The 27,523-nt window shown below is 42.5% G+C and overlaps 1 protein-coding gene across 6 annotated transcripts in view; it reads right to left on the bottom strand.

Moving 5' to 3' along the window:
* CTNND2 (catenin delta 2) overlaps nt 1–27,523 on the bottom strand; it is a 913,533-nt gene that overhangs the window by 428,946 nt on the left and 457,064 nt on the right. For all 6 annotated transcript variants that reach the window (XM_056520133.1, XM_056520132.1, XM_056520127.1 and 3 more), the window contains one exon: nt 23,209–23,341. In XM_056520133.1, the coding sequence (XP_056376108.1) occupies nt 23,209–23,341 (133 nt within the window). The remainder of the gene's footprint in view (nt 1–23,208; nt 23,342–27,523) is intronic.

The following is a 27,523-nucleotide window of genomic DNA, read 5'->3' as shown; positions in this document are numbered from 1 at the left end:
CGGTGAGTTGCCTAGCAACATCTGGAGGGCTACAGTTTGGAGACCACTATGCAGTGGTCTCCAAACTGCAGCCCTCCAGATGTTGCAAAATTACAACTCCCAGCATACCCAGATAGCTGTTTGGCATGCTGGGTTTTGCAGTTTTGCAACAGCTGGAGGGCTACAGTTTGGAGATCACTGTGCAGTTGTCTCTAAACTGTGGCCCTCTAGATCTTGCAAAACTACAATTCCTAGCATGCCCACACAGCAGTTTGCTGTCTGGGCATGCTGGGATTTGTAATTTTGCAACATCTGGAGGGCCACAGTTTGGAGATCACTGTGCAGTGGTCTCTAAAATGTAGCCCTCCAGATGTTGCAAAACTGCAAATCCCAGCATGCTCAAACAGTTGTGTTAGGTACATTCACACGGGCAGGTTTACAATGAGTTTCCTGCTTAAAGTTTGAGCTGCGGCAAATTTTTCATCACAGCGCAAACTCCTAGCGAGAAAATCACTGAAACCCCCCGCCAGTGTGAGTCTACCCTAAAAACACTACGCTAACACATAATAAAGGGTAAAACACTACATATACACCCCTTACACTGTCCGCCCCCAATAAAAATGAAAAACGTATCGTACGGCAGTGTTTCCAAAGCAGAGCCTCCAGCTGTTGCAAAACAACAACTCCCAGCATTTCCGGACAGCCACTGACTGTCAAGACATGCTGGGAGTTTTGCAACAGCTAGAGGAATTACTGGCGTAGAATAACCCTATGTCCACCCCTATGCAATCCCTAATTTAGTCCTCAAATGTGCATGGCGCTCTCTCACTTCGGAGCCCTGTCGTATTTCAAGGAAACAGTTTAGGGCCACATATGGGGTATTTTTGTACTCGGGAGAAATTAAACTACAAATTTTGGGGGGGCTTTTTCTCCTTTTACCCCTTATGAAAAAGAAAAGTTGGGGTCTACACCAGCCTGTTAGTGTAAAAAAAATGTATACTAACATGCTGGTGTTGCCCCATACTTTTTATTTTCACAAGCGGTAAAAGGAAAAAAAAAAGACCCCCAAAATTTGGAGTATGGAAATACCCCATTTGTGGGCGTAAAATGCTCTGCGGAGGCACAACAAGGCTCAGGAGTGAGAGCACACTATGTACATTTGAGGCCTAAATTGGTGATTTGCACAGGGGTGGCTGATTTTACAGCGGTACTGACAAATGCAAAATAAATACCCACGTGACCCCATTTTGGAAACTACACCCCTCACGGAATGTAACAAGGGGTATAGTGAGCCTTAACACAGCACAGGTGTTTGGCGAATTTTCATTAAAGTTGGATGGGAAAATGAAAAAAAATATTTTTTTCACTGAAATACTGATGTTACCCTAAATTTTTCATTTTCACAAGGGAAAATAGGAAAATGGCCCCCAAAATTTGTAACCCCATTCCTTCTGAGTAAGAACATACCCCATATGTGGATGTAAAGTACTCTGTGGGCGAACTACAATGCTCAGAAGAGAAGGAGCGCCATTGGGCTTTTAAAGAGAAGGCCACTTGTGTTTACAAAGCCCCTATAGTGCAAGAACAATGGACCCCCCCCCCCCCACATGTGACACCATTTTGGAAACTACACCCCACATGTAATATAATAAGGGGTACAGTGAGCATTTACGCCCCACAAGTGTCTGACAGATTTTGGAACAGTGGTCCATGAAAATGAAAAATGTAATTTTTCATTTCCACCGCCCACTGTTCCAAAGATCTGTCAAACACCAGTGGGTGTAAATACTCACTGCACCCCTTATTAAATTCTGTAAGGGGTGTAGTTTCCAAAATAGGGTCACATGTGGGGGGTGCACTGTTTTGGCACGACGGGGGGCTTTGCAAACGCACATGGCCCTAACTTCCATTTCAAACAAATTCTCTCTCTCTCCAAAAGCTCAATGGCGCTCCTCCTCTTCTGAGCATTGCAGTGTGCCAGCAGAGCACTTGATTTCTACACATGGGGTATTTCCATACTCAGGAGAAAATGACCCCCAAAATTTGTAACCCCATTTCTTCTCTTACCCCTTGTAAAAATGTAAAATTTTGGGGGAAAACTCCTGTGAGGTGTTAAGGCTCACTGTACCCCTTGTTACGTTCTTTGAGGGGTGTAGTTTCCAAAATAGTATGCCATGTGTTTTTTTTTTTGCTGTTCTGGCACCATAGCGGCTTCCTAAATGCGACATGCCCCCCAAAAACCATTTCAGCAAAAACTGCTTTCCAAAAGCCAAATGTGACTCCGTCTCTTCTGAGCATTGTAGTTCATCCGCAGAGCATTTTACGTCCTAACATGTGGTATTTCCAGATGGGGATACAAATTTTGTAAACATGGTAAATTTGGGGAAAAAACTGCACTTAAGGCTCACTGGACCCCTTGTTACGTGCCTTGAGGGGTGTCGTTTCCAAAATGGTATGCCATGTGGGGGATTTTCTGCTGTTCTGGCACCATAGGGGCTTCCTAAATGCAATATGCCCCCAAAAAAACATTTCAGCAAATTTCACTCTCCAAAATCCCATTGTTGCTCCTTTCTTCTGAGCCTTCTACTGCGCCCGCTGAACACTTAAACACATATGAGGTATTTTCTTACTCGAGAGAAATTGGGTTACAAAATTCAAAAACTGGGTCTACAAGAACATGCCAGTGTAAAAAATGAAGATTTTGAATTTTCTCCTTCACTTTGCTGCTATTCCTGTGAAACACCGAAAGGGTTTACACACTTACTGAATGTCATTTTGAATACCTTGAGGGATGCAGTTTTTATAATGGGGTCATTTGTGGGGTATTTCTAATATGAAGGCCCTTCAAATCCACTTCAGAACTGAACTGGTGCCTGAAAAATTCAAATTTTGAAAATCTTGTGAAAAATTTGAAAATTGCTGCTGAACTTAAGCCCTCTGATGTCTTCCAAAATTAAAAACATGTCAACTTTATGATGCAAACAAAGTAGACATATTGCATATGTGAATCAATATATAATTTATTTGGAATGTCTATTTTCCTTACAAGCAAAGAGCTTCAAAGTTAGAAAAATTTTCTATTTTTTCATCAAATTTTGGCATTTTCCACCAAGAAAGGATGTAAGTATCAACAAAAATGTACCACTAACAAAGTAGAGTATGTCACGAAAAAACTATCTCAGAATAAGAATGAAAAGTAAAAGCATCCCAGAGTTATTAATGCTTAAAGTGACAGTGGTCAGATGTGCAAAAAACGCTCTGGTCCTTAAGGTGAAAATAGCCTGGTCCTTAAGGGGTTAAGGGGGTTAAATTTAATATTAAGATTATTCCTTCCCCGATAATGGTGGTGTTGGGTGATGTGAATAGATTCGGTTGTCTGAATGAACTATTGATTCATATATTTTTTTTTTTCTGGCAAAGAACCAGATTCTAAGGGCTTGGGTTGTGACTGCTATACCAGCAGTGTCACATTTGTTGAATTTGGTGACCAAGGTTAAAGAATACGAGAGGGTTCGAAGTAGAGAGCCAAGAAGAGACTCAGAGCCTTTAAAAAGACGTGGGATTTATGGGGATAGGATAACAATGTGTAGATGTTTGTAGATGTTAGAGGTGTGTTTTTTTTTTTTTTCAAATTTTAATTTTTTCCCCTAGTGCTGCATGTCCAAATCGGTGGGATGGTGCGGTATATATTTGCTGTATTATGTTGTGATATTGTACTTATTTATTGGGACAAAAGAAAAAGAAAAAAAAGAAAAACATCTACAGCACATGCCATGGCCTCTTTAAGTGAGTAGCTGCGGCTGCCAGCATTGACGAGTGACAACCTGATGCCACGCTGCAAACAGGAGGACCATCACTCGTCAGTGCAGCGCAGAGGACGTTAGGCCCCCAGGATGCCAAGCCCCTGCACCTGAGCCTGCCGGAGTGCATTGGGGGACATGGGACAGGTAATGGACAGCAGGGAAGGGGGGGGGGGGGGTGAATGAATGATGTGGCAGAGGGGGTGTGATAAAGGGGAGATTAAAACGGCACAGGGGAGTAGTGAAGGGGGGATACTTTTTGTCAAACCACCCACCGGAAGTGAAGTGACGGAAGTGAAGTGACAGACGCCCCCTTTTCTAACAGAGCCTCAATTGCCCACGCCCCTTTGTGATATCCTGTCACGCCCCCTTTCCTGCACAGCTTCGCCCCCCCCCCCCCCCCTTTCTCCCACAGTCACTGACGTATCATCTCCTAACTGGTTTATAGTAATATGTAAACATGTACCAACATGTCTGCGTAGCAGAATGTCTTATAGTAAAAATCAGACAGCAATGTATCATTTTATAAAGCTTTATTAATAGAAGTAATCATATATTCAAACACCTTTCCAAGAACTGTTTCAGAGTTGTGAGAAATTAGTGAGAAGACATTAATGCTCACAGTCCAGCTGTTGTAGCCCGGGGCTTCATTGTAGCACAATAATTTGTCACGTTATTCTTTTGAGTGTATATATTTCCCCAGAGTCATGAGACAGTTTCTAAGACAGTATGGCTCTTTGCACGCACACACACACTTGTTCTTAACTGCAGTCATGTAATGACTGTTTATACTTTCTGAGAGTGATAGTATGAGTAGAGTGAAAGAACATTACATGTTACTATGAGCCTAAGAATATAACATGATTTTCAGCACTGCCATGCAGTTACAATAGTAGTGGCTTCATTATAGAATGTGAGCTTGAATAATTCTTAGAGATGACATCCAGGCCTCAGATTTATTTTGTCTATGTTACTTACTTGCGTTCTCTAGCAACCCTTTTATTGTATAAAACTAAGCTTTATATTAAATGAATGGGACCTGTTCATGTAAATACTTTGACTCAGAAGCCTCAAAAACACCTACTCTAGTATTTACTATGTGTTCATACATATCCTGTTATTATTATTACTGCCACTGATAATAAATGGAATTATTTATGTATTATAATTATATAACATCATCAATATAGTATTTTCTTTTAGTTTATATGTTAGTAATATTTGTATGATTGAAAATGTTTTCCTTACATCTGGAACAATACCTGGTTGCAATGTATATTATTGGGGATAATATTTTCCTGAATCTTTGTCATGTATACAATAACTAAAACACTTATAGAGCGGTGTAAAATAACTGTATCTGTAAATTGTGAACCTTGAGCATATCATTGTTTACAAAGAAAGAAAACAAAACCCGGAATGCTCCAAAGGGAAACATTGTAAGAGTTTGTAAGGGTGCAAAACAACTTCAACCTAGAGACACAATATTAAACAGTGGTATTAATATTATGGTTGATGAGACATAATATCAGGCCATGGTATTAATATTATTGCTCATGGGACACAATATTAGAGGGTGGTATTAATGTTATGGGTCATGGATCTCTATATTAGAAGGCGGTATTAATACTATCACTGCTGAAACATATTAGGTGGTGGTATTTACGTTATGACTGTTGGGGCACAATATTAGGTGTTGTATCCATGTTGTGGGTGATGGGGCACAATATTAAGAGTATTACCTTATTCCTGTAAATTGTATTTAACTTTACAAATGAAAATCTCTTATTCTATAAAATGTGTTTGATATATATAAAACTATGTAAAAAAAACACATGGTAACAGTTTGTAAGGTTGAAAATGTATAAGGCGGTATTACTAATATGCACCTTTTGAACTATGTTACTATGTTAATTTGACCCTTGTATTGTTTACATACTGGTATTATTGGTCTAGTCTGTGTATATTGGGTTTTACTCAGTATTTTGATATTATTCAGTCTTTGTGTTGTGGTTTAATTATTTCCATGTATACTGCTATTATTGGTAATATTGGTCCAGGTATTCTGGATTTGGTCAGTAACAGCATGATGGTAATATGTGTTGTGATACTTTTCCTCCTTGTATATTGGTTTATTGGTTTCAGTAAACAGGATTTGGTCAGTAACAGTATAATGGTAATAAGTATGCTCAAAATACTTTTTCTTGGCAAAAGAAAATAAAGAGGTGTCACTAAAACACAATTTTTATTAGTACTCTTAAAATCCACCAGCAATATAGAAAGAGTGGATCCCAGAAAGAGAAAATAAGTAGGGATAAACAATTCTCAAACAGAGTATATATAGATTGTGCATAAATAAATACTCTTATAACTAAATGGCCCCAGTGCATCCCTAATGGATATGCGGGATACTGAAGTCAGGTAGGGCCCTTATATACATAGGTGAGGGATGATAACTCCTCCCATACGTCAAACATATAGTACAGAGGGCATATAATGATTGACACATATGCTCCCTCAGTAGGTATAACACAATTGTTCCCAATGCTTTTCTGTCCGTGTGCTGCAATATCCGCACAAGGGCGTCCTCAGGGGAACCTAATGATGTATCCAAGAAATAATAATAAATGCAATCACAACGGGCTAAATTGCCCCACACGTGTAAACCTCATATGCCAGGGAAGTTATCAGCCCCTGCAAAAGAAACAAACATAACCAATATGAGTCCATGACCTACCCCCCATTGGTCATCAATTTGTACAGACTAGAGGGTACTCACAGTTTACTATGTGGAGCCCCTATAATGAAAGAATATAGAAGGGGATACAGTCAGGTCATCTTCCCATATGCACAACATACCCTACAAAGTGTACAACACACCCTACATAGTGGTCGGCCAGTGTAATCAATACTCACAGTTTGCTCTGTCCATTTGAGATAACCTGCAGTGGCAGGAGGGACCGGATGGTGTTCTGGCGTCTGCGCGTGGCTTGGTGGAGCCGGCGCCTAATTCTAATACCTCAACTTCCGGATTATAACTCGCACAGAGGCCACCTCCCTCCCGGCACAAGGAGGGGGCGCGGCCTTACTCGTCAGAGCGCTCGCGGCGCTCAAGTCAGACATTGAGATAGCCGGAAGTGGGTACTGTCTAGTGAAAGATAGCTCGCCATCTTGGTTTAGGGCAAGAGTATGGGCAATCTATATCTAAGTAGGACACTGTGCCCTATTTACAGAATGAACAGTTCTGACAGCAAGGCTCCAATGTACAAGGCAGTCTCATATGGGGTGCTACTGGTAAACTTTATCCGTTTCTGTGAAGTAGAAGCTATTTATTTGTGCACAATCTATATAAACTCTGTTTGAGAATTTCATAGCCCTACTTATTTTCTCTTTCTGGGATCCACACTTTCTATATTGCTGGTGGATTTTAAGAGTACTAATAAAAATTGTGTTTTAGTGACACCCCTTTATTTTCTTTTGCCAAGAAAAAGTATATCTTTATGTAGTCTGTGGGGGCATGATTTGTGGTTTGGTGTAGACCCATTATCTGTAGTATTACACATTTACTTTAATATGTATGCTCCTTGTATACTGGTATTCCTCTTTGTATACTGGTATTATCTGTCATGGAAAAATAATTTTACCTATGTATTTTACCTATAACGTTATATATTTGAGTTGGGTTTGGTTGAAATAGGGGTTGGACAGAGTCGGAGTCTCGCAGGGAGCCCTTGCTTTATTTGGTCCAGGGGCCCCAAGTGTTGCTAGTCTATTTAATTATATAAAATAATAGATATGAGGGCGTTTTGGTTAGTGTTATTTTATAGCGGGGGACAGCATTTCATTCTTGAACCAAGGCAGAACAGTAGGGAAGTGGTCAGCAGCATGGAAAGAAGGACTGGAGCCTTCCTAGTGCTTCCCGTTCTACAGCCAGCCCCGTCACCTGCGGGATGGCATCAGGCGGCATCGATCAGCTGTAGGACCTGGAGAGGGACCTGCAGGGGATCTAGCTACATACCTATTTAAAAAAAAAAAAAAAACTCCAGAAGAGCAGCACAACAAATTTAAGAAAACCGATGCAATGGTGCACGCTGGGTGTGGACCTTGGTGAGAGGTTCACTTGTACTAGAAAAAAAAAAAAAAAAAAGAGACCAGCAGCACACAGAAGAATAAGTGCAAAAAAGGTGGAGGTTTCTTGCATTATCCCAGTGTACAAAAGAAGCGACGTTTCAGTGACCTCTAGTCGCCGTTCTCAAGCTCTGAGCTTGACAACGGCGACGAGAGGTCGCTGAAACGTCGCTTCTTTTGTACACTGGGATAATGCAATAAACCTCCACCTTTTTTGCACTTATTCTTCTGTGTGCTGCTGGTCTCTTGTTTTTTTTTTTTTTTTACATACCTATTTAGCTATCTGGCTATCTAGCTACCTAACTACCTGGCTATCTACCTAGCAACCAACCTAGCAAGCAAACAACCAAATGACCTACCTACTTAGAACAAACAACCTACATAGCTAGCTAGCTACCTACCTGGCTACCTTCCAATGTCACACTATGTATCGTACTGTGTCGCACTATAATGTAAGAAAATGGAGTCGCACTGCGACCTACAAATGGCTGCAACCAAGCTATCAGATCGCGGCCACTTTTAGGCCTATAAAAATTCTCAGCACCAGGCCCATGATGCTTTTAATCTGGCCCTGACCAACTTTTGACAAGGTATTTTGCTCCTTGGCCTGGCGTATCCTACTTGAAAGGGGAGTGGTCTGTGATTAACCTGAAATGTCAGCCTAACAAATAGTAGCTCAGTAATCTTTACTGGTAAACACAATGCCATCATTATTTTTAGGGGGTAAAAACTTCCCATCAAATAGTCCCATCAAAAAATCCCTGTATACAGAACAATAGAGATGTTATAGGAGTCAGAAGAGGACAATTTTAAGCATTTTTTATGGTTATAATTTTTGTTTAAGTAGTAAAATAAAATAAAACCTATAAATATGAATTGGGTATCATTGTAATTGTATTCACCTACAGAACAAAAATAACATGCGGTACTTACCTTGTCCCGTAATCTTGTCCGTTAGCTTTAGCTCCAGGCACCCAGCTTGGGGCATGGGCGGAGCTTAGTGACATCACCGCTGCTGCGAGATCCAGCAGAGAGCAGCAGCGGCTAGGGGCATGAGCGGAGCTTAGTGACGTCACCGCTGCTGCTCCCTGCAGGGTCCCGCTGCTAGAGAACAGCAGCGGTGACGTCACTAAGCTCCACCCGTGCCCCCAGCCGGGCCGGAGCTGAAGCTTAACGGAGAAGATTACCGGAGATCCCTGCCACGGAACAGGACAAGGTAAGTACAGTTGTCATCAGTTACCATTTGTCGGTACTGACAGGTTAGTGCAGGTGACACTGGTGACAGATTTCCTTTAAGAAAGGCCAGGAAGGTAGCCGAGATTAGTTATAATAGCGGGCAAATTAGCTTATACACAGATTTTTCCTGAGACAACCAAGTCAGATGGGCTTCATTTAGAGAGACATATTAACCCCTTAAGGACACATGAAGTACTGGAACGTCATGTGTCCGCTCCCGATCTATAACGCGGGGCCGTGGCTAATAGTGCGCGGCATTGATCGCTGTGCCGAGCGCTATTAACCCTTTAGACGCGGCGTTCAAAGTTGAACGCCGCGTCTAAAGTGAAACTGAAACCATGCCGGTTAGCTCAGTGGGCTGTTCGGGATAGCTGCGGCGAAATCGCGGCATCCCGAACAGCTTACAGGACAGCGGGAGGGCCCCTACCTGCCTCCTCGCTGTCCGATCGCCGAATGACTGCTCAGTGCCTGAGATCCAGGCATGAGCAGTCAAGCGGCAGAATCATCGATCACTGGTTTCCTATGAGAAACCAGTGATCAATGATAAAGATCAGTGTGTGCAGTGTTATAGGTCCCTATAGGAGCTATAACACTTCAAAAAAAAAAAGTAAAAAAAAAAAAGTGAATGAATATCATTTAACCCCTCCCCTATTAAAAGTTTGAATCACCCCCTTTTCCCATAAAAAAAAACACAGTGTAAATAAAAATAAAAATAAACATATATGGTATCACCGCGTGCGGAAATGTCCGAATTATAAAAATATATCGTTAATTAAACCACTCGGTCAATGGCGTACGCGCAAAAAAATTCCAAAGTCCAAAATAGTGCATTTTTGGTCACTTTTTTATATAATTTAAAAATCAATAAGTCCTATCAATGCAAAAATTGTACTGTTAAAAACTTCAGATCACGGCGCAAAAAATGAGCCCTCATACCGCCCCATACACGGAAAAATAAAAAAGTTATAGGGGTCAGAAGATGACAATTTTAAACGTATTAATTTTCCTGCATGTAGTTAGGATTTTTTCCAGAAGACAAAATCAAACCTATATAAGTAGGGTATCATTTTAATCATATGGACCTAGAGAATAAAGATAAGGTGTCATTTTTACCGAAAAATTTACTACGTAGAAACGGAAGCCCCCAAGTGTTACAAAACTGCGGGGTTTTTTTTCAATTTTGTCGCACAATGATTTTTTTTCCCGTTTCACCGTAGATTTTTGGGCAAAATGACTGACGTCATTACAAAGTAGAATTGGTGGCGCAAAAATAAGCAATCATATGGATTTTTAGGTGCAAAATTGAAAGAGTTATGATTTTTTAAAGGCAAGGAGCAAAAAACGAAAATGCAAAAATGGAAAAACCCCCGGTCCTTAACCCCTTAACGACGCAGGACGTATATTTACGTCCTGCGCCGGCTCCCGCGATATGAAGCGGGATCGCGCCGCGATCCCGCATCATATCGCGTGGGTCCCGGCGCTAATCAACGGCCGGGACCCGCGGCTAATACCACACATCGCCGATCGCGGCGATGTGCGGTATTAACCCTTTAGAAGCGGCGGTCAAAGCTGACCGCCGCTTCTAAAGTGAAACTGAAAGTATCCCGGCTGCTCAGTCGGGCTGTTCGGGACCGCCGCGGTGAAATCGCGGCGTCCCGAACAGCTGATCGGACACCGGGAGGGCTCTTACCTGCCTCCTCGGTGTCCGATCGACGAATGACTGCTCCGTGCCTGAGATCCAGGCAGGAGCAGTCAAGCGTCGATAATGCTGATCACAGGCGTGTTAATACACGCCTGTGATCAGGATGAAAGATCAGTGTGTGCAGTGTTATAGGTCCCTATGGGACCTATAACACTGCAAAAAAAAAGTTAAAAAAAAAGTGTTAATAAAAGTCATTTAACCCCTTCCCTAATAAAAGTTTGAATCACCCCCCTTTTCCCATAAGAAAAATAAAACAGTGTAAAAAAAAATAAAAATAAACATATGTGGTATCGCCGCGTGCGTAAATGTCCGAACTATAATAATATATCATTAATTAAGCCGTACGGTCAATGGCGTACGCGCAAAAAAATTCCAAAGTCCAAAAAAGCGTATCTTGGTAACTTTTTATAACATTAAAAAATGAATAAAAAGTGATCAAAAAGTCAGATCAAAACAAAAATCATACCAATAAAAACTTCAGATCACGGCGCAAAAAATGAGTCCTCATACCGCCCTGTACGTGGAAAAATAAAAAAGTTATAGGGGTCAGAAGATGACATTTTTAAACGTATAAATTTTCCTGCATGTAGTTATGATTTTTTCCAGAAGTGCGACAAAATCAAACCTATATAAGTAGGGTATCATTTTAACCGTATGGACCTACAGAATAAAGATAAGGTGTAATTTTTACCGAAATATGCACTGCGTAGAAACGGAAGCCCCCAAAAGTTACAAAATGGCGTTTTTTTTTCGATTTTGTCGCACAATGATTTTTTTTTCCGTTTCGCCGTGCATTTTTGGGTAAAATGACTAATGTCACTGCAAAGTAGAATTGGCGATGCAAAAAATAAGCCATAATATGGATTTTTAGGTGGAAAATTGAAAGGGTTATGATTTTTTAAAGGTAAGGAGGAAAAAACGAAAGTGCAAAAACGGAAAAACCCTGAGTCCTTAAGGGGTTAAGAGGTTAAGCATCGAAAATTGTCATGTCCTAAAACATAGTTTTCATGAAACTCTTTAAATATAAACAGTAGAGAACATGCAAAATAATAAATGTGTGATAAATGGCCTTCTATATGTGGAAACACATATCCTGTACTAAAAGGTAGAAGTTACAATCCTGGGCACAAATTGTGTCAACTAATCTAACCAGTATGCCTTTATTTAGTAGGCTAGCGTAGGGAAATGCCAAATATTTCTAACTCTGGAGGCCATATCCCTGGCCATGACTTTCCCTTTTTATCATACTGCTGAATAATGCAAGATGGCCACCCTTGCAAGGGAGATCATGCTCTAAAACCTCATATCTTGCCATTCCTTGCAATGGAGACCCTAAATAGTGGGACCTTGTAGGGTGAGTGGGAAACAAAGAAGTAAGTGAGTAAAAAGAATAACAGGGATACACTGGGATAGGGATACACTGTAGATAAAGCACTATTGCACCAGATAGCATACATTTTGTAAGAGCTGTGTCTCTTTCAATGTGTGTTTGTTTTCTGAGTTAGTTTCTGTAGCCATGCCCTAGCCTATTTCTTCAGCTGTTTCTTTATCTATTCAGATCCCATCTTTCATCCACACCCTGCTAGGCCTGGGTATTTAAGTCTACCTGGTTTGTTTACTGGTTGCCTATGAAAGAAGTAACTTCTGAAGCTAGCATTCTGTATTGTATCCTACTTTCTGGTATTTTTGATTTTGGCTGTGTTTCCTGGATTAACCGTTTGCTTTCTGATTCGGCATCTCTCTCTAGTTCTCTCGGTTCTGATTTTGACTTGTGATTTTGATTTATCTATTGGTGTGTTTGTCTCCCTCTGTATTGTTAGTGTGTTGACCCTTTGTATTCCTGATCGTTCCCTGACCCTTTTACTGTGTATTTGTAGTTTTTTATTTTAACTTGACTTCCCAGCACGTATATAGGATTAGACTGTTTTTGTGGTTGTGGATCCGTCATTTAGGGAGGAAAGGACAGGGGCTGTTAGTGAGTGCAGGACTTCACATTTTCCCTTCCCATTCATGACAAATTTACTCCACATTTGTAGGAGAATCTATCACCCAAAGTGATACAACAACCCCTACCATAACCTACACAAACAAAAACATTAAATAATAAAAAAAAAAAAAGATCTATATCTCAAAAGCATTTTGCTGCGCCGTGTGCACTATGGCGCAGCTGATCAGGGAATTAACACATACTGAGGGCTTACAGAGCAGAAAAGTGACATCAGTCCTTAATGCCTTTCAGACAACAACCGTCCAGATACAACAACCCCATTTGTCTCTCTATGTTCATTTTATAAAAAGATCATAGTCCATGCAAAATGAGTGTATGGACCAGGTTACGAAGAATGATATGACCCTACAATAAGGCTCCCATCCCCTAGTGCAACCATATGATAGAAATAAATAATGCTCTGTTACACTAGGAAACCAAAAAGGATATAGGGCACACTAGCAATCCAGGGTAGCATGATGACCTGCAAAGGATACCATATATACCAAATATACCATATATCTAGGACTTACGAAAAATGTATGGTAAAGCATATGGATATATGCATACCTAAATGGATGCAATATTACAGATAGAAAGGCCAAACACTAGATGATTACTGGTTTATCCATCTATCTAAATAAAACATATCTACTAAGTCATCCAATATAACAAGTTGCATAATGTACAGAGACCTATACAGATTATATTGTACCTGAGCTTCGGAAGTGCACTTGTGACCATTATCAGGCATAACACGTAGTTAATTTGTATGTGCCACACATCCTAGACTACATAAAGGCTACATGAAAAACCCATCACTGCACTCTGTGCACAGGTTAACCCCTTAAGGATGCAGGGTTTTTCAGTTTTTTGCATTTTCATTTTTTCCTCATCACCTTCTAAAAATCATAACGCTTTCAATTTTGCACATAAAATTCCATATGATGGCTTATTTTTTGCACCACCAATTCTACTTTGCAGTGACATTAGTCATTTGACCAAATAATCCACGGCGAAATGGGAAAAAAAATGAATTGTGTGACAAAATTGAAGAAAACAAATGCCATTTTGTAAATTTTGGGGGCTTCCGTTTCTACGCAGTGCATTTTTCGGTAAAAATTACACCTTATCTTTATTCTGTGGTTCAATCGGTTAAAATGATACCCTACTTATATAAATTTTGTCGTACTTCTGAAAAAAATCATAACTACATGCAGGAAAATTTCTACGTTAAAATTCTCATCTTCTGACCCCTATAACTTTTTTTTTTTCTGCGTATGGGCCGGTATGAGGGCTAATTTTTCGCACCATAATCTGAAGTTATATAATTGGTACTTTTTTATATTTTTGTATTTATCAGACTTTTTGATCGCTTTTTATTCATTTTATTATATAAAAAGTGACCGAAAATACGCTATTTTGGACTTTGCAATTTTTTTGCGCATATGCCATTGACCGTGTGGTTTAATTAACAATATATTTTTATAATTCGGACATTTCCACATGCGGAGATACCACATATGTTTATTTTTATTTTCACTGGTTTTTTTTTATGGGAAAAGGGGGGTGATTCAAACTTTTATTAGGGAAGGGGTTAAATGACTTATTAACTTTTTATTTTAACTTTTTTTTGCAATGTTATAGCTCCCATCTTTTAAACTGTTCACTGCAAAGCCATAGCTTTGCATTGATCAGTGTTATAGGCAGTCGATTGCTCAAGCCTGTATCTCAGGCTTGGAGCAATCAATCGCCGATGGGACGCAACAAAGCAAGGTAAGGGGACCTCCGCTCGCGTGCTAGCTGATCGGAACATCACAATTTTATCACGATGGTCCCAATCAACCCGACTGAGCTGCCGGGAAGCTTTCACTTTCATTTTAAATGCGGCGATCAAAGTCTAAAGGGTTAATAGCGTGTGGCACAACGATCGGTGCCGCATGCTATTAGCCCAGGGTCCCGGCTATCATTAGCTGCCAGGACCGACCCACGGCGTGACCCATTTTTTATTTACCAGGACCGGGCATACAGGTACGCCCTACGTCCTTAAGAGGTTAAAAACCCAATAGTCATACCTCTGCCCAATATGTTATGTAGAGGGAGTCACCAGGTCCTCATATGCCAGTAATCAGCCCACAACCTGATCTATGTAAATAGGGATGCAAGATTGAGTAAACAAACAACCCTACAGGTAAAAATTCCACCCTACAAGTTAAAAGAAAGGAAACACTACGTACTGTCTCAAGAGGGATGAACAAGGGTGCTGGAGTGTGCAGATATATCTAGCAGTGGGATGCCACTATCAACTTACATGCTTACAATTTATCCCCATTGCAGACAGGCATCAGGTCCAGTCGACCTGATGTCACATCCCCTCCCAGACATCTAATACGTTCCACCATCCACCTGTGCCCTAAGGTGCGGTGTAATGCCACATCAAAAAGTGTAATAAGACCACAAATTAGGCTTAAATTAGGCTAGTATTAGGGGTCAAGAAAGTATGATAATGCAAAAAAAAAATATATATATATATATATATATACATATATATATATATATATATATATATATATATATATATATATATCTGTGCACTGTAAAACATATAAACTGTAATTATAGAGATTCCCCATAATTACCTGTAGTGCCTAAAGCATTATATGAATGAATATATGTAGGGGTACTAAGATATAATAATATATTAAGACAGTTAACCCCATAGGAATCCCATGATGGGAGGAGCCTAAATGATACAAAATAAAACAATAATAAAACAGAAAAAAGAGGCTAAGTTGGTCAGACTACTTCACAGGCGGCTGTGGAGATGCGAGGCACAGGAGGGATAAGGCAGCTCGTAGTCTGGATAGCAGAATGTCAGGGCAGGCGGCACAGTAGCGTAGTCTAGATGTAGCAGGAGGTCAGTAGGCAGGTGGCAGAGGAGCAAGGTCGAGTCACAAAGCAAGAGATCAGGATCAGATCAGCAAGGCAATAACAGGAATGCTTTCTCTTAGGCTCAAGGCAACAAAGATCCAGCAGGAAACTGAGGAGGGTGAAGGAATTTATAAATGAGCCCCAGGTGGATTACACTAATGAGCGTACTGGCCTTTTAAATCTTGAAGCTCCGGCAAGTGCCCTTGGGGACGGGAACACACACGCCGGAGCAGAGAAGCAGAGGCGGAGGCAGGAGAAACACCCTGAGAGTGACGGACTGGGGCTACAGCAGGTAAGGGGACCATGCGCTCACGGCCAGTGTATAACGTAACAGTACCCCCCCCCTTTGGTCTCCCCCTCCTTTTACGAGAGAGAAAACTCCTGAGAAGGTCACGGTCCAGGATATTCCCCTCAGGCTCCCAAGATCTCTCCTAAGGACCATAACCCTCCCAGTCGACATAAAAAAATTGTTTACCTCTCACAGTTTTTGTAACAATAATCTGTTTAACTTTGTAGATGTCAAAAGAGCCGGAGCCAGGTGTGGGGACAAGATTCTTCTGACAAAACCAGTTTATGACAAGAGGCTTGAGGAGAGACGTGGAAGGAATTGGGAATTTGTAATGTAGCAGATAGACGGAGTTTGTAGGAGACAGGATTGATCTTTTGTAGAATCTTGAAGGGATCAAGGTAGCGGGGACCAAGCTTGTAACAGGGGATCTTGAAGCGGATGTACTTGGATGAAAGCCACACCATGTCACCAGGAGAGAAGGATGGAGGAGATCTTCTACTTTTATCCGCTTGCGCCTTCATGCGTGAAGAAGCCTGGGATAATGACTGTTGGGTCTGTTGCCAGATGGTGGAGAAGTCACAGACCAGCTCATCAACAGCAGGCACACCGGAGGAGACTGGGAGAGGAAAAGGAGAATGGAGATGGAGTCCGTAGACTACAAAAAAGGGGGAGGACCTTGTGGACTCGGAATCCTTATGATTATAAGAGAATTCAGCCCAGGGAAGAAGGTCAACCCAATCATCTTGGCAAGCTGAAACGAAATGCCGAAGTCTCAAGGATTTGATTAACCTTCTCCACCTGACCGTTGGACTGAGGGTGGTAGGCCGAAGAGAAGTCCAGCTTGATGTCCAGACAGTTACAAAGGGCTCGCCAGAACTTTGAGATAAACTGCACACCTCAATCCGAAATGATATGCTGAGGAAGAAAATGTTAATGAAAGACATGCAACAAGAAGTACTTCGCCAGCAGCGGGGCAGAAGGAAGACCTGGGAGAGGAATGAAATGAGCGATCTTGGAAAATCGATCTACAACGACCCAGATGACAGTGTTATTATGAGATGGTGGCAAATCGGTGATGAAATCCATGGCGATATGGGACCAGGGAGTCTCTGGAAGGGGTAAAGGCTGTTAGAGTCCTGCAGGTCTCTGTCGAGGAGTTTTGTCACGGGCACATGTTTCACAGGACCGAACAAAATCGGAAATATCACGTTCAAGATGGGGCCACCAGTAGTGCCAGGAAATAAGAAGTAGAGTCTTGCGTATTCCAGGATGTCCTGCTGTCAAGGAAGAATTACCCCATTTCAGGACCTTGCGTCTCAATCTGGTGGGCACAAAGCATTTTCCCGGAGGAACTTGCTTAATCTCGGCAGGAGCGGCAGGAATCAAACGGTCAGGAGGAATAATATGCCTAGGCGTGGAGTCCAAACCAATGACATCAGAGGACCTGGAAAGAGCATCAGCCCTGATGTTCTTGTATGCTGGACGGATGTGAATGAAGAAGTTGAACCTAGAAAAGAACAGTGACCATCTTGCCTGGCGGGGGTTCAAACGCTGAGCAGACTGAAGGTTCTTATGGTCGGAGTAGATGCTGACCGGATGAGAAGAACCTTCCAATAAATGTTGCCATTCCTCCAAAGCTAGCTTGATAACGAGGAGTTCACGATCTCCAATGGAGTAATTCCTCTCAGCGGGAGAGAAGGTCTTGGAGAAGAACCCACAAGTTACACTCTTGCCCTTGGCGTTTTTCTGAGTGAGAACGGCACCCGCTCCAATAGATGAGGCATCAACCTCCAATGCAAAGGGCCTCTCTGGATCAGGTCTTGTAAGCACGGGAGCAGAGGCAAACGCAGACTTTAAATGGGAGAAGGCCTCTTCAGCCTCTTGAGGCCAAGATTTAGGATTAGATGCCTTCTTAGTGAGAGCCACAATAGGAGCAACCAAGGATGAAAAATGTGGGATAAACTGACGATAATATTTAGCGAATCCCAGAAAGCGTTGAATAGCACATAGGCAAGAAGGACAAGGCCAATCCAATACTGCAGACAACTTATCTGGATCCATCTGCAGGCCCTGATGAGAGACAATGTAGTCAAGAAACGGAAGACTAGATTTCTCGAATAGGCATGTCTCCAGTTTTGGCGTAGAGATGATTCTTCCGTAGTCGCTGAAGAACCAGACGGACATGAGTACGATGCACCTCTAGGTTGGAAGAGAAGACCAGGATGTCATCTAGGTATACGACAACACAGGTGTATAGAAGATCACGGAAGATGTCATTGACAAACTCTTGAAAAACCGCTGGAGCATTGCAGAGACCAAAAGGCATTACAAGATACTCAAATTGTATTGAAGGCCGTTTTCCATTCATCTCCCTTGCGGATACGAATGAGGTTATACGCACCGCGTAAGTCCAATTTGGAGAAGACCTTGGCACCACGTAGATGGTCAAAAAGTTCTGAGAGAAAAGATAGTGGGTAAAGGTTCTTTACAGTGATTTTGTTAAGTCCCATGTAGTCAATGCATGGACGGAGTTAGCCATCCTTCTTCCCTACAAAGCTCCAGCAGGAGAAGAGGGATAAATCCCTTTTGGATATACTCACCCATGGCTTTGGTCTCAGGAACTGAGAGAGGGTATATCCTCCCAGAAGGAGGAGTGGTACCAGGCAGAAGATCAATAGGGCAATCGTAAGGACGATGTGGAGGCAGAGACTCAGCCTGTTTCTTGCAGAAAATGTCAGAGAAATCTTGAGAAATCTTGGGCAGGCCATGTAAAGGAGGAAGAAGAGAAACAACTTTACCCAGAACAGGTTGGAGGCAGGATTGTTTCCAGCGAATTATTTCTCCAGTTCTCTAATGCAGTTGCAGGGAATGGTGTTGCAGCCAAGGAGAATCTCAGAAGTACAGTGTGGCAGAACATAGAATTAAATTTTTTCTTTATGCAATACTCCCACTTGCATGACGAGAGAGTCAGTACAGAAGTGAACCTTACAGTCCAGATTTTGTCCATTAACAGAGGAGATGAATAAAGGCTTCGCTTGCCGAGTAAGGGGAAGATGATGCTTGTGGACTAAAGCCGCATCAATAAAGTCACCTGCTGATCCAGAATCCAACAATGCTGTAGCGCTGAAGGAAGACTTGGCTGAAGCGAAGACTTGCACAGGAATAGTTAAGCGTGGAGAGGTAGTATTCACACCCAGGGACACTTCTCCCACGTACCCTAGGTGCGGGCGTACTGTACAGTCCTTGAGAAAGTGCTCCGGGCTATCACAATACAAGCACAAATTCTCATTGCGTCGCCATGATCTCTCCTGTTGCGTAAGACGAGACCGATCTCCTTGTATAACCTCTTCGGCAAGAGGCGCAGGAAACTGAAGAGGTGGACGTTGAAACATGGGTGTCAGACGGGCAGGTTCCCTCTCTAAGTGCAATTCCTCCTGTCTCTCAGCAAAATGCACATCAATGCGTGTGGCCAAGTGGATAAGTTCTGTCAAAGAAGATGGAGGATCACGTGCTGCAAGGGCATCTTTAATCCTGCTTGACAGTCCCTTTTTGAATGTGGCACACAAGGCCTCGTCATTCCAGGCAAGTTCAGAGGCTAGAATGCGTAATTGAACCGCGTAGTCACCAACGGTAGAATTCCCTTGACAGAGGTTCAGCAATGCAGTCTCAGCTGAAGAGGCACGTGCGGGTTCCTCAAAGACACTGAGAAATTCTGCCAAGAAAGCCGACAAATTGGAGGATACTGGATCACCACGGTCCCAAAGGGGTGTAGCCCAAGCCAGGGCTTTTCCGGACAGTAGACTAATGACAAAGGCCACCTTACTAAGTTCCGTCGGAAACAGTTCAGACATGAGCTCCAAGTGCATGGAGCACTGTGTAACAAAGCCTCTGCACAACTTGGAATCCCCATCATACTTGGAAGGCAAAGGCAGGCGCAGCTGGGAGCCAGAAGACACTGGAGGAGCTGGAGGTAGGAGTGGGCCAGAATGTGGTACCTGCTGCTGTTGCAAGGCCAAAAGCTGCTGCATCATGGCTCAAAATTGAGGGAAGATCCGTGACTTCAGACAGGAGTACCTCAGCGGGATCCATGGGCGGATCTTACTGTAACACTTATGTTTCTGAAGACAGGAACCCCGGTGGATGTGGATCCGCTGGACCTGTGTGGCAGATGACTCAGACCATACCAGGGAGCGGAGTCTAAGGTGCCGCTGGTTTTCACCAGAGCCCGCCGCAAAGTGGGATGGACTTGCTGCTGCAGGTAACACCCAGGTCGCTACCCCTGGCACGGCTCGACTACACAGGCAGCTGAGGAGATGCGAGGCACAGAAGGGATAAGGCAGCTCATAGTCTGGATAGCATAAGGTCAGGGCAGGCGGCACAGTAGTGTAGTCTAGACATAGCAGGAGGACAGTAGGCAGACGGCAGAGGAGCAAGGTCGAGTCCCAAAGCAAGAGATCAGATACACAGCAGGGCAATAACAGGAATGCTTTCTCTCAGGCAACAAAGATCCAGCAGGAAACTGAGGAGGGTGGAGGAATTTATAAATGAGCCCCAGGTGGATTACACTAATGAGCGCACTGGCCCTTTAAATCTTAAAGGTCTGGCGCGCATGCCCTTGGGGACGGGGACACGCATGCCGGAGCAGAGAAGCAGAGGCGGAGGCTGGATAAACACCCGGAGAGTGACGGACTGGGGCTACAGCATTTAAGGGGACCATGCGCTCGTGGCCAGTGTGTGCGGCCAGGGGGGAATAACGTAACAAATACTTTGTAGAGCAACCTTTTGCGGCAATCACAGCTCCAAGTCATTTTGGATAAGTCTCTATGAGCTTGTCACATCTTACCACTGGAATTTTTGCCCATTCCTCCTTGCAAAACTGCTCCAGCTCTTTTAAGTTGGATGGTTTGTGCTTGTGGACAGCAATGTTTAAGTCTGACCACAGATTTTCGATTGGATTGAGATCTGGGCTTTGATAAGGCCATTCCAACACATTTATATGTTTCCCCTTAAACCACTCAAATGTTGCTTTAGCAGTGTGTTTGGGGTCATTGTCCTGCTGGAAGGTGAACCTCCATCCTAGCCTCAAATCATGCACAAAGTGATACAGGTTTTGCTCAAGAATATCCCTGTATTTAGCACCATCTATCTTTCCCTCAACTCTGACCTGACCAGTTTCCCTGACCAGTTTCCCAGTCCCGGCTGCGGAAAAACATTCCCACAGCATGATGCTGCCACCACCATGTTTCACTGGTGTTCTTTGGGTGATGTGATGTCTGGTTTGCGCCAGATGTAGCATTTTCTTTGATGGCTGAAAAGTTCAATTTTAGTCTCATCAGACCAGAGCACCTTCCTCCATACATTTTGGGAGTCTCCCACATGCCTCTTTGCAGACTCACAAAGTGCATTTTTGTTTTTATCTGAAAGTAATGGCTTTCTTCTGGCCACTCTGCCATAAAGCCCAACTCTATGGAGAGTACGGCTTATTGTCGTCCTATGTACAGATACTCCAGTCTCTGCTGTGGAACTCTGCAGCTCCCCCAGGGTTACCTTAGGTCTCTGTGCGGCCTCTCTGATTAATGCCCTCCTTGCCTGGTCCGTGAGTTTTGGTGGGCGGCCTTCTCTTGGCAGGTTTGCTGTTGTTCCATGTTCTTTCCATTTGGTTATGATAAATTTGATGGTGCTCCTGGGGATCATCAAAGATTTGGATATTTTTTTATAACCTAACCCTGACTTGTACTTCTCAACAACATTGTCCCTTACTTGTTTGGAGAGTTCCTTGGTCTTCATGGCAGTGTTTGGTTACTGATGCCTCTTGCTTAGGTGTAACAGCCTCTGGGGCCTTTTAAAAAATGTGTATATGTAATGACAGATCATGTGACACTTAGATTGCACACAGGTGGACATCATTTCACTAATTATGTGACTTCTGAATGTAATTGGTTGAACCAGAGCTTTTTATGGGCTTCCTAACAAAGGGGGTGAATACATATGCACATGCCAATTTACTGTTTTCTATTTCTAAACAATAGTTATAGATAGATAGAAATATAGATATATATAGAGATAGAGAGAGAGAGAGAGAGAGAGAGAGAGAGAGAGATGTTCCAAATGCTGGCCAGTAGAGTAACCGTTTAAGGGGTTTAAAAAAAATATAAAGAAAAAAATTCTTTAACTGAAAAAATGCCTAAAATTGCCCTATTCTGCATGAGGGCTCTATTTTTGATCTGTAGTTTTTATTTGTAACATTTGTTTTTCTTGATATATGAAGTGACCAAAAAATCAGAAATTCTGGGTTGTTTTTTTTCAACGTTTATATTGTTCATCATGCAGGATCATAAACATTATATTTTTTTTTTACATTTTTTTTTTATTAATGAAATGCGAAAAGGGGGATGATTAAGATTTTTATAGGAAAGGGACTTGTTTATCTTTTGACTATTAATGCTAATCATTTGATTGCTAGTACTGTTTATTGCTATGCATTGGCATAGCACTGATCACTACTATAGGTAATCTATTTGTAGAGGCAAATGGGCGGTACAGTGGCTAGGAGAATCCCTCCAGTCGCCATATAAGCTGATGGCACTCTGGAGATCCTGATCAGAACCCCCTCGCCCGCACTACCCCCCCCCCCCCCCGGCATTTTTTTCACTCCTATGTGCTCCAATTGGCATCATGGCACCTAAAGGGCTAATTAGGTAAGGCTGATAGCAGCTGATACTCGCCAGGTATGAAGCAAGCTGAGCTCCTGAGCTCGCTTTATACTTCCCTGGCATGCAGCCACCATACATACATGAAGTTCTGTGTATAGAGGTTAAAGATAGTGTTCTAATTTTAAAAAATGGCTTCATTGCAATGGTGCAAACATTTGCTGACTGAAGTAATACTAATAATGATATTATTATTATTATTTAGTAGTCTATTATATATGGTTTCCACAATAAAAAAAAATTAAAAAACTAGTTTTCAAATGTTGGATTTCTTCTTATGACACACCTCTGTGTTCTGTATAATGTATAACAAAGATTTTCATTTGTATTCACAAGATATGTCCGTCCGTCCCCCTCCCTTTTTTGCCCCTTTCCTGTAACCCATTTGTTCTTATGAAAATGAAACTTTTAATGAAAAAAACAGACAGCATTTGTATTTAACTTACCTCTGCTTTTATTTTATTATCTCCAAAACATAAATGCTGCAGATAAGCAGCTGCATTAGACTGTACGGAAGGAAATTGGTGTTGCAACATTTGTATCACTTCTGGAAGTTCGGGATCTCTCCAGCCAAATTCTCTGCAAATATAATATAAACATATTAAAGTGATCAACATATTTACAAAAAATATATGTATTATATATTTCTATAAAATGATAATGCTCTGCAGATTATGATGCTCTCCTTTTCAATTGAACATACCAAACATTTGCAGAAAATGTAAAGTTTACCGTGTGTGAGACTTTGTCAGCCATGCTGAATTGGTTATTGTGTGTTGAGAAAGATTATATTGAGTCTTAAGGGTTTTTAGTAGTATGAAATGTTTTTTCAGACTTGCAGGATTCCACTCTATTTACTATGAGGATTCACAGATTTACAAGTCGGGAACATTTTCTGAGCAGCTTTTTCTAGGTAGAAATTTTTAGTCATTTATTCACAGGATTTTCTGTGAAGTCAACAGTAAATAGGTCAAATTGTGAAACCATGCCCCTTTTAAGACCGACCATATCCCTTTGTGACAGACCACGCCCCTTTTTTGGCTTTACACAATGTAATGTTGGGTTTGTCGGATTTTCCTGGTGCACGCTTGCACAGCCATGTCACAGACACTATGCGCCTAAATAACCCGACAGTTATTCGGTTTTAAAGGGCAACTCTCATTAAAACTAATTTTTGCTTTTGCACTCCTTAGGGTAACTAAAAATTAGTTGTAATATCCTTTTTTTTTTTAAAGAAAAAAAATTAAGCTTTCTATGTTTTATTTGTGCTTAAAAAAGCTCAAGAGCACATTTTCCCCCCCTCTTATACACAGACTTAGGACCGGGGTCCAAACACAGAAAGTGCAGTCTGGAGTGCTGAGGGGGTGTGTACAGCCTCATCCAATCATAGCTCCTCTCACACTTAACTGCCATATGCTGTTGGTTGGACCCCCCCCCCCCAGCACTCCAGGCTGCACTTCCTGTGTTTGGGCTTCGGTCCTAAGTCTGTGTATAAGATGGGGGGAAATGTGTTCTTGAGCTTTTTTAAGCAAAAATAAAACATAGAAAACTTCTTTTTTTTTAACCAAAGTATATTAGGAATCTTTTTTATTAAAGGGGTACTCCGGTGCTTAGACATCTTAAACGCGGCACCCCGTTTGTAATCAGTCCCCGAAGCGTGTTCGCTCCGGGTCAGATTACCGGCGACCACAGGGCCGACGTCGTGTGACATTACGCTCCGCCCCTCAATGCAAGCCTACGGGAGGGGGCATGATAGCTGTCACGCCCCCTCCCGTAGACTTGCATTGAGGGGCGGAGCGTGAGGTCACACGGGGCGGAGGCGTGATGTCATACGCCGTCGTCCCCGTGATCAACAGTAATCAGACCCGGAGCGAACACGCTCCGGGGACTGATTTACAAACGGGGTGCCACGTGCAAGATCACGGGGGTCCCCAGCGGCAGGACTCCTGTGATCAGGCATCTTATCCCCTATCCTTTGGATAGGGGATAAGATGTCTAAGCACCGGAGAACCCCTTTAACCATAAGGAGTGCAATAGCAAAAATGTGTAATTATTAATGAGAGTGCCCCTTTAACTTGGTAAATTAGGGCCTGTAAGTCTAGAAAGCATGCTTAAAGGTACATGGCTAATGATTAAAGAGAACACAAACTCTCCTTGAAATTGCCAGCAAATACTCCTGGCTGAAACATGTTTTCAAGTAACGTCTTACAGTCATATATAGCACATGTGCCAAAAAAAAGAAAATGTGCCATATGACCTAGACACAGCATAGCCACAATGTTTTTCTTATTATCAGCGGCTAGGTTGCCAAATCTTAGATTATGAGGAGATCGCCAACGTAACATTTCTTCCTGTAGAGGCTTATCAGATGTAATACAGTGTGGCAGTGCTTTACTTTGCAATGATCAAAAAAGGGAGGAGGGTAAGCTACGCTCAGCCCTGTGATGGAATGTAAGATGAGGAAGTAGGAAGACCTGGATGAGGAAGAGGATAGGTGGCTGGTGTTCAAAGTTGAATTGGATCGGCACAACTGCAGATGTGCCACTAATGCCTGTCCTTATTGAGTTGGAGCATTGCACTGCAAGATGCAGAACCCAGAGGGTCATGAGAAACATGTATTGCCCCTGGCCTTAGCTACTGCTTCACATATCTACTGTCGCATGCACTGTGCTGCACATTGACAACTGTTAAGAGTGGCCCACTCATCTCCACATGATTATGCAAGGCGGAGTTGGCTTTTTTAGACAATAATGGTGATTGGATATGCGCTACCTGGACTAGGTGCATCACTTAAGTTGCCTAAAGGTGGTGGATTCAACCAGATGGTATAGCAGCGACTGCACCACCAATAACTCGGCCACTGGTGTGAATTTAGCTACACAAAAACTAAAAGACTGCGTTAATACTGTTCTATGGAGGATATAGAATCAGTTAGGCATACATGACGGGATGGAGGAGGATCATTAGATGACAGTGAAGATGTTGCTAACACAGAGACTGAACTGCCTATGGATGAGACCTGGCTATCAGACAAATGACAGGGAATTGGCAAGGTGGGACTAGAACAAAAAAAAGCATATTAGACTATGCAGCCTCCCTATGCAGACTCCTTTTCCCCACGACCCTCTGTACTCTTCCTCCAGACTCTTCTGCCCTCCAGACCCCTATGTCCCCCCAGACTCCTCTGTCCTCCCTGATACTTTTCTGCCCCCAAACTCCTCTGTTCTCCTCCATACACCTCTGCCCCAGACCACTCTGTCCTTCTCCTTAACACTCCTCTTCAACCCCAGACCCCTCTGTTCTTTTCCTCCATACTCCTCTGACCCCCAAAGATGCCTCTGTCCTCCTCAATACTCCTCTGCCCCGCCCCCTAGACCCCTCTGTCCTCCTCCTAAGTTACCTTATAGAGGAAGGATGGGGCTCTATGGGGGCAGCAGGCTGCATATAGTATGGATCCTGGTGGTGGCGAGCGAGGATACTACTTTTGCTCCTGCTTGGATGTGCAAAACCTAGGACAGGGACTTGTCCATGACATCAGAGGCATGCTTGCACACGGATGTCTACTACTGCTGTTTTTAAAGTGGCAGTGCACCTGCCCAACTGTAGGTCGGGGGAACCGCTCATCCTTGATAAGGCCAGGTTGCTAGTAAAACATTGGGTGGTGATAGGCTTAAGTTTTTAATTACAATCCTCGTAGACCTCATTCTCTGCTGCAGACAGCTGCTGCACCAGAGTAAGAGATATATACAGTGCATGTAATGATGGTTCATATGGAGACTTTAAAGAGATTAGACAGATTTATTCTCCTCCCTCACTTCATTGAGAGGGGAATAAGTATATCTGGTATAAGGCAGTTGATGTTAGCAGCCTCAGGATAAACTATAGTCCAAAGAAACTGGGGTATAAAGGGTACAAAGATAAAATCTAACTGTTAATAGATCACTTGTTAAAATGGTAAAATATCAAAATCTACTGGACTCTCTCCTACTGACTTCTCATGGTGGTTAGCGGCTAAACTTACTAGACTCTATGATTTTCTTACAAGAAATACTCTTCCTACATTTGAGACTTTTAGATTGTCCCATACTGTCCCTGATACTGAGTTGTTTCGGGCACGTCAAATTTTCTCTTCTCTTCGTTCCCAGGTTCTTTGAAGCTCGCTATCTCTACGCTCCTGATCTACCTGGCCTGCTGTCGCTCCTATACTCTCGTCTGAATGCTCCACCAGTTGATACTAAATTGATGTTTATGTTAGCGTGGGAAACTGATCTACATACCACCATGTCTCTCTCACAGTGGCGTGATGGTTGTACAGTTCTGAGCAAAGGCAGTTGGCAGGTGTGATTGATGGAAACGGCCCTTAAAGTTCTCCATCGGAACTATCTGGTTCCGGCGAGATTACACACTATATACCCTTCTGCTTCTCCGTTATGTTTTCATGCTTGTGGCATGAGGGGAACGATTTATCATACATGGTGGTCCTGTTCCATAGTCTCTATGTTTTGGGCGCATATTTTAGACCTCATTGAGTCTGTACTATCTGTGAAAGTTCCTCGGACGCCTGCCTTCTGCCTGCTGGGTTACAGGCCGAATAGGATGAGATATAAGTTTTTCCGCTTAGCTCAATATATACTGCTGGCTGCTAGAATACATATCGCAACTCAATGGAAACAGTCTGTTCTGAGAATGGGGGACATGATCTCTAGGATCAATCTTAAACTGTCAGCTATTAGGGAGGATGTGGTGGATTATTTTACTACT

Source organism: Hyla sarda, chromosome 5 (genome assembly GCF_029499605.1).
Source record: "Hyla sarda isolate aHylSar1 chromosome 5, aHylSar1.hap1, whole genome shotgun sequence".
NCBI classification, from domain to species: Eukaryota; Metazoa; Chordata; class Amphibia; order Anura; family Hylidae; genus Hyla; species Hyla sarda.
The sequence above is the reverse complement of the archived record's forward strand: the minus strand, read 5'-3'. Positions and strand labels throughout refer to the sequence as shown.